Consider the following 8,743-nt stretch of genomic DNA (forward strand, 5'->3'; position numbering starts at 1 on the left):
TAATATATACATACTATACGTATATAAGATATAGTTGTACGTGTTTTATAGATGTATTATGTATAATATATTATTCTAGGGGACTCGGACAAGAATCAGTTTTTACAAAACAAAACATAATTATAAAAACTTATCAATTTTGAATAGTTCAAATTACTTTTGATTGCAAGGATACAGGACACGAGTAGTATAGTAAGCCCCATATGCTCCCTACTCCATTTTATACGGCCATGAAAAAGTTAAAGCGGAACTATATTCGTCTTAGGGCCGTTCTTACAATGTCCGGTAAAGTGTCGGTTAACTTTAACCGGATATTGTAAGAACGGACCTTACACTTTATAGTATAATCATAGTATAGAAATTCGCTAGATTAAACCGGTTTAAAATTATCCCACATTATCCCGCACCGGGATAATGAACCATGTAAATGATATGGTCCAAAAATCCCGGTGCATTATTTTTCACACCGGTTTAGTCTAGCGAATTTCTACAGTATAATCTACCTGTAATTTTCAAGGTAATTTTTATAATACTAATCTATTTTTATTTTTTTTATCAATTGATTATATATATATTTTGTATACAATATTATAAATTAATTTTGATAATATATGGATTATGGGGTCCACATATATAATATTTAATATCTGTGATGGGGCCTGATGTGGCGTGGTTGTTGGCCGCAGTCGCTAATGTGTGATGCCATTAAGCCTCGTCCAGCGTCGCCAGCTCCCGGATGGGTGTCCTCCCGGGATTTTAGCGACAAAACCTCGCCCCACATACACACGTGTTGCTCAAACCCAACAATAATCCCCTCCCCCCCCGGCCATAAAATATTAAAATATATTTACAGCAGAATCTTCCTTTTCAACACGGAAATCACACTACGTTCAAGCGCGATTATCTCTTTCACAAATCGCAATTTTACCGATAAACGTTACAAGTATCTTTCATTATTCATTTTTTTTATATTTTTTTTTCATCAGAGTAACTATTTCATATAGTTCACATTTTCTATTTAACTTTTCTTGTTTATTAAACTCTTCATTGTCCATAAATTGTTGCTCTACTTGTTGGATTTGGTTTACAATATAATTGAATAAATCAATTTTCTGTAAAATATATTTTTTTGTAATATATTAGTACATTAATACGTATAGCACCTATTATCACATTATATTACACTATGAAATAAGTAACAGATTATATGTTTTTAATTCGGAATGTTTTATTTAATCATTTTTAATTTGTGATCAAAATTTATCTCAGCAAATTGAGTAGGTACTAATAAAATATTTTTTTAAATATATACAAGGTAATTGTTTGTGTAAGTCCACAACTATGGAACAACCATTTATAATTTCCCTGGAAATTACAGGGAGATTGGATTTACTATATTCGGAATAATTCTGCTTTAACTTTTTTATAATCGTATAAAAATGGAGCCAAAAGCTACATATACCGCTAAATATTACTAAATTACAACTAATATAGTATTATGTATTTATGTGCGTGCGTGTGTTTTAGATTTTACAATATAAATATCGATATTGAAGACAACTTACTGCTACAGCCGCTACGGGTTATATTGTTATTTCTATATAGGGGTGTTCGGTTAGAGAGAGCAAGACATACCTAAAGACTTCAACAAAAATAGGCAAAACGACCATCCTGCGGTCATTCAACGGCGCGCAGCGGTCACGTGGTTCAGTAATGATGTCTTATTGAGTATCTAGGCCGTTTATCATCTCACTTTGCTGTATAGCACCCAGTAGTCAATAAATATGATAATTGTACGTATAAACGTATGGTGTATACAATAATAATTATAAATATTACACATTTATAATGAATGTGTATTATACTTCTAATAAACAAAAAAAAAGTGTATAAATAAATAAAAATATTTTATATTTTAAACATGCATTGATTAGCACATACAACTAAATTAAAGTCTATAAATAAATTGCATTAAATATAGGATAGGTGAATCAAAAAAAAAAAATTAATAATAATATGGGTCAGTGTAGGAAAAAAATGACGGGTAATACCTAATGAAGTCAACCGAGTCCCACGTCCAATGACATCATCACGACGAATCCCACGATACAACACCAACTGGCCAGCTTCCCGTTGCCACTGTAACAAAATTAAACACGGCGATTCGATTAAATGGCAACGTGTGTCCAACAAATGACAATGATCGTTTTCGTTGCTCCGGTTTTTCGAACAAGAATATGTTATAGTGTGAATATAATAATATAATATGTTCGCCAAAATGTAACCCTCTGTGCACGCCGGCTTCGGCGGCCAGTTCAAAGGCGATTGTTAAAGTTAAAATATGTTTCTGGCAGCTCTGCAGTAGAATTGTAAGGGATTTGGCAATTTCACAGTAGATTTTCTCCCGGTCAAAAATTAAAAATTAAATTTTTTTTAAATTACTTTTATTGAATGTTGTTATTCCTGAATTTGGTTCTACTCCGGTCTTACAGTCAAGGCACATAGAAATAGCAAATGAATATGTAATCACAGAAATCAAAATGTATCTCCTTACGATGAAACAGATCAGCTGCAGTAATATAGAGCGTTGGAATAGTTTTAAAAAAGTTTTCGGGGACCGAATATATATGCTTACATTAATTATAGGTACAGAGTTTTGACACAAAGTATACTTAATTTATTGTTAAATAATATATATCAGAATTTGTCAATCATTGTATAAGCAATAAGGACACAATATTTTTAACTGAAATTATATAATCGGTATTATATATAATATGATAGTAAGACACGGTATTATATATTTATATTATATTATTATAATATGCAACGTTATTCACCAAACATGCTCAACACTTTATTCTTCTTATAACTATGTATTTATTCTAATTATGATATTTTTACTTTTAAAAATACTTAATAAAAATCGTATTTTAAAATACTTTTTACACCATTCAAGAAGTATCTATCTAAAATAGTTACCCCTCCTCCCTTTCCAATATACATTTTGAAGAAGTCAGTCTAGATGATTTTTTTGAAAATGTTTATGAAATACATCTTAATTCAAACAAGTAATTAATAGTCTATAATTGTAGTGGCTTAAGCCTTAGAAAATATTGAGAAGTGAGGTATATTTATTTTTAGCATAAGGTTATAGATTATAAAATAACATTTTAAGTAAAACCATTTTTAAAGATTACAATGAAATGCAAAATTTAAGTATTTGAAAATACTAGTTATACAAGTAAATAATTTAAACTATGATAAACATTAAATAAACTTAAACATTTTAAGAACCAACATTTTAATAAATGAAAGGATAATATGGGACGAGCAATGAGCAATGAACATGATAATAAATAAGAATACACAAACATTTTTTTAAAAGACATAATATTGGTATAGCCATTGTAGTTTACTATTTCGGAAATCGAGCAGCTGCAGCTGTGTGAGAGCAATGGGGTGATTCGGTGATCGAGGGATTAAGGTAGAAATTGTCTTTCTAATATGTTACAAAAAAAAACAAAAGGACCTAATAGGTATTATATACAGTGACAAGATGGGTACGTCACGTGTTACTTAAACAAGAATCGTTTCCGATCGTTTCTGCAGTACTGCAGTTGTAATTTATCGTTACGCCGTGGTGCTAAGATTTTGGAGACGAAACGTCAAATCGTCGCATCGTTTCGGACAATTAAAAATAAGATGCGGGCGGCGGTGGCGTCGGCAGCGACAGCCTCCACGTTTCGGTTACAAGGCCGCGGTGGCCGGACGAAGTATCGATGATAATAATAATAATAATAATAATAATAATAATAATAATATGACGGCACGGCGGCGGCCCATTCATGACAAACGTCGGCTCGCGTTAAACGCCATAGTAGGCAATAGAGGTCGCGATAGTCGACGCCGCCGCCACCACGCGATCACTCGCTCTCACTAACGACCAAAGGAATCGTCTAATTGTGTGTGTGTGTGTGTAGCGTAGTTGTACTGCTGCATTCCTGGCGTCAAAGGAGATTGCATATAGAGATTTTACAGTTATATGACCCCCAGAGAGTGAGAAACCATTGATATTATATTATAATACGTGCGCGACGGTGGCGGCACCGTCAGGGTCACACGTTATGCGCGCGTATATTATAATATAATATTATAATAATGTTATACCTATTATAGGAAGGTATGCATCGCACACGCGACACATACCTGCACACCACACAGGTACGGAGTGGGTGTGAGTACATAAAATAAATAATAAGATAGTTCCTCCTATATTATAATAATTGTATATTAATAATAATATTGTGTATTATAATAACGACGCAAGTAAAGCGCGCGGGGGTGTCGTCTGCTGCGAGGGGAGGAGGGTGCAGCAAGGTATCATACGCGGTGAGTCGGATGCAAGAGTGGGCGGTGAGCGGTGGGCAGGCGGGCGTATGATTATTATAGCGTAGTTGTCGCGTCGCTGTAGTGACGTAGTTTGACGTCCGTGTGCACTACATAATTTTATATACCTGGAATTTGACTCCGGTATGATGTCGTTAACGACCACGTAAATCATCGCACCCGCGGCGAACGCCAGGGCGTAAGGCAACAGCGGCTTGATAAACGAAACGGCGAATATGCCCACGAGTCCAGCAATCGGCTCCACCATGCCGCTAAGTTGTCCATACCTGTGAAAAAAAAAATATATATACGTACAGGTAACAATTAAAACAATGTTATGTTAATGTATGAAACATTATAGATGACAAAAGTCGTCTCTTATAGGTGTCGAGACTCGAGATTGACTAGTGGCAGACAACGATATTCTACCCCACACCCTCCGAACACAAAAGCTCTGATTTTATGTGCTACAAAATAAACACTATAAGAACACACACACACACACACACACACACGCGCGCGCGCGCGCGCGCGTATAAAGGTATGTGCTATGAACTGATTTAACACCCCATGAGTTTGATAATAGTTTAATTAACTTTATAATACCGACCCTCGGACGTTACTCGTAAGAAAAGTTAATTTGCTGCGTCGCGCGTAGACGGATAAAACAAATCGATATGGGGCGGATTGGGAAGTAGGAGTAGTAGGACACGATTTATTTTTACTTGTAAATCGAGGGTATGGAGCATACAGGCTAACGCGTATATATAGACTACATTTGTATAGGTACTAACGTAAAATGTTCACCTCCACATCTCTCTGCAGGAATATACAGTATACAGGGTTAAAAGTGTCGGTTAAATATTTGATAAGAAACGGGAACAGTAAACACCCGAAAAGAAAAGGCTGAAACGGCATGCAAAACGTTTCGTAGCACTGTGAAATTTATAAATACGAAAATATTTGATACACGGAGGTACCTATTGTTAGTTTTTTATACGTACACAACACATCACGAATTCACCACTATGGTCTGTAACTTAAAGTTAACAATAACAATTTTAATAAATTCGTTTTTCACTTAACGTATTAAGACTATAGACAATTGTTATTAATTATTCACGTAATCTGGTAATTATACAATACCTATATAATACCGATCTATCGAACTAATAAATAATTAATGACACGTAATTCAGATCATTCAGTAATAACGTATTACATATACACACGAATATAGGTAGGTACAGTTAATATATACTTATATTATATATTATAACAGAGCAATGAACTTCCTTAACTGTTACCTAATCAACAGTCTATACTATATAGTACACTGATATTATTGTGTTTTTTCATTCGCTGTTCGTACAACAGAAATATGATTTTAATTCATAAATATCTTTTGATACAACAAAATATTATTAATATAAGTATATTGTAAATGATGTATTAGTATATTTCTTATAAACGGCTTTTAATTGGGCCATATGCCGATAGTAAAATATTACGAATATTTTTTTTCCTTACGATAATATTATAATGCAACACTAAGTTAAGAAAAAAAGAAAAGAAAAACTATTAAATTTGTAAGTCTTTTTATATCATCAATGATCAATAAAAAAAAAATAAACAATCAAATAAAATCATTCATACTCTTAAAAAATACAGTTATACGTTATATAATATTGTCCTTATGTTACTTGTTTTTGTATAGTTACATAAAAAGATTAAATCAAGATTAATTTCGCTGTATAGACATTATACGTTTGGTGAAACAAAATTGAACAGATCTATTACAACTAAAAAATCGACATTTCTGTCATAGCCAAACCAGATAAAAATGGTTCCATTTGTGTCCAATCAGATAACTGTCTTTTCTGTTTTCGCCCAAGGGGCCAATTCTTGAGCAACATCCGTAGTTCCGCATATGAATGTCATTTGAATTTATATGGGATTCGTATATAAGAATCCCATTTAAATATAGGCCTCCAAAATAAACTTAACGATCTTATTATACACACAAACTTTCTCGATATGAATTTATAAAATGTACAAAATACATTCGGAAAAACAATTTGAAATAAACTAACGATTTGCTTTATTTATTAATAGTATTAACATCATTTTAAACTTGTATCAGTTATATACTTGTCTGTTATTAGAATTTAGATTTATATAATATTATAATTATATATGAGATTTATAAATATAAAACTAAAAATGAACTATTTACCTATTTTTATAATTATTAAATTGATATAGGTGCCACAGTTGTACCTACATTAGTCAGAAAGTCGTCGAATTTGTTTTTATCAGGTTTGTGCGAAATAATACAAAAAAGCGATTTTGAACAAACCTGATCGCGCCCATATAACATATGTAAGTACGAATATAATTTGATAATATTCGTTTTCCCATATTTTTATATAGTATTATTCTTCAAATTATTCTTCAATGTGTTCAAAAAATATGTTAAATATTACAATATGTAATATTACATTATATTAGAGCAATTTGTACAACGTGCTACTTTCATACGTTTAAAATAAATATTATTCAACAATGTCTAAGTATTCGGTGGTCTTATAAGCGTTAAAATTGCTGAAATTAAGGAACGAATTACGAAGGCGTATTTCTCTTCATAGAGGGCGATGAGTCTTTACATTTTAACAATTAAAATAGAAATATTTTCATAAAGGCAAGTACATAATAATATAACATGGAGAATATATAATCAAAAGTTATAATTTTTTTTGATTAAATGAGAAACATTTTATGTTAAAATGATATCAAATTATTAAGAGATATCGCAACGTTAAGCTGAAAATTCAATATTATCTAACATAATATTATCACAAGAGTATACAATATACAAACTGAATAGTACGTATCGCTATATATATGATCTGTTCACTGTACAGTGTCAAAAGAGAAAATCGGATCAATCTTTTTTCTTTCACATACATCAACTATTTGATTTATGATATCACCGTGGTATTTGTAGCAGCGATATATCAGACGGAAATCCGGATTTCCATAAACGCTACTTGTAGAATGTGTTCATTTTCCCGGTAGAGAACAAACCGCGCCTTGTAATTAGTGTGGTAATTTTCGAACATAAGAATTATAACGGTTTTATAATAAATAATATATTATATATTATATACATTAAATTATTATGATGTATTTTTAATGGTCTATAAAACTCGACGCCGATTTCTTTGGGCGGCCGAGGATTTGCGTCGGCGAGCATGACGGCGACGAGGAAAAAACTACACATTACATACGTACTATAAGTCTATAAACGCGCGTGTATAATGTAGAAAATACATGACCATAAGGTAATAATAGGCATACTGGTTGATCGGCAATTCGAAGAATTCGATCTTCAGGTAGTCGAATTTGAGCGGAGAGGGAATTTTTAAAGGAAAGATCGCTTACCAAAAACTTTTCCATTTCGAACATCCGGCTGCTTGCAAGGGTAAGCTGACAGCCAATCCTTCCGGAAAATTTTGTATGCCAATTCCCATGGCCAAATTTCTGAAACAATAATATATAGGTACGGTTCACATTAATTAATTTAAATAATTACAAAATTATTATAGTTTTTGCAGTCAGTTGCGTCAAAGTGTATTTCACTGGTGGGGTAAAATATAGAAACGAAATATGATATAATGTCTGTAAAATGTAATATGATAAAATAGTCTATATAGATAACGATTTATTCTTTAAATGTCCAAGACCCCACTTATAACCACCCACCTCCCAATAAAATTATTACACTGCTATAAGTCAACCACGCAAGACGCGAAAATATATTCGGCGCCCCTGCAGTTGGGGCTGTACATTACACAAACAGTGGCCTTTCACGTTTTAATGGTTCAGGGAGAATTTTTCTTTAGCCTTTATACTCATTCCTCATTTAGACGCACGTAGGTATACTACGTATATAATATGTCATACAGTTCTCCAACAGAAGAATCGTCTTTGTGTTACAACAGTAAATTTATGTGTTTGCACAAAACGAATTTTACCATCCAGTATTTGTGTACGCATCGAAGAAAGCATGAAAAAGCTACGCAGAACTTCACTCATCTTTTTGGCTGTAAATAATGTATCAACCATAGTAGTGTCACTCAATAATTTATTAGTAATAGTACAACATACAATATGCCGGGTTGCAAGAACAATATTGATTGATTCAATGATTCACTACAATTTAATGGACCAACCGCATGGGCTACTAAATCGTGTTTCAGAGACTATTAGCTCACTACTGATTCATTCAATGTCTAGCGATTATAATATTAAAACATAATGTGTTGTACCGTTATTTACAATCCTTATCGTT

At 32.6% G+C, this 8,743-nt stretch overlaps 1 protein-coding gene across 1 annotated transcript; it reads right to left on the reverse strand.

Annotated features, from left to right (window-relative positions):
* Positions 1-1,890: 1,890 nt before the first annotated feature.
* On the reverse strand, positions 1,891-7,932 carry LOC100574422 (zinc transporter ZIP11; the record flags this gene model as incomplete). Its single annotated transcript, XM_003245252.4, is given in 3 exon segments — positions 1,891-2,139; positions 4,518-4,676; positions 7,834-7,932. Coding segments are annotated over 3 exon segments (337 nt in total), but the record flags the coding sequence as incomplete, so codon positions are not given.
* Positions 7,933-8,743: the final 811 nt, after the last annotated feature.

The sequence above is a fragment of the Acyrthosiphon pisum genome, chromosome A2 (genome assembly GCF_005508785.2).
Source record: "Acyrthosiphon pisum isolate AL4f chromosome A2, pea_aphid_22Mar2018_4r6ur, whole genome shotgun sequence".
Taxonomy (NCBI): domain Eukaryota; kingdom Metazoa; phylum Arthropoda; class Insecta; order Hemiptera; family Aphididae; genus Acyrthosiphon; species Acyrthosiphon pisum.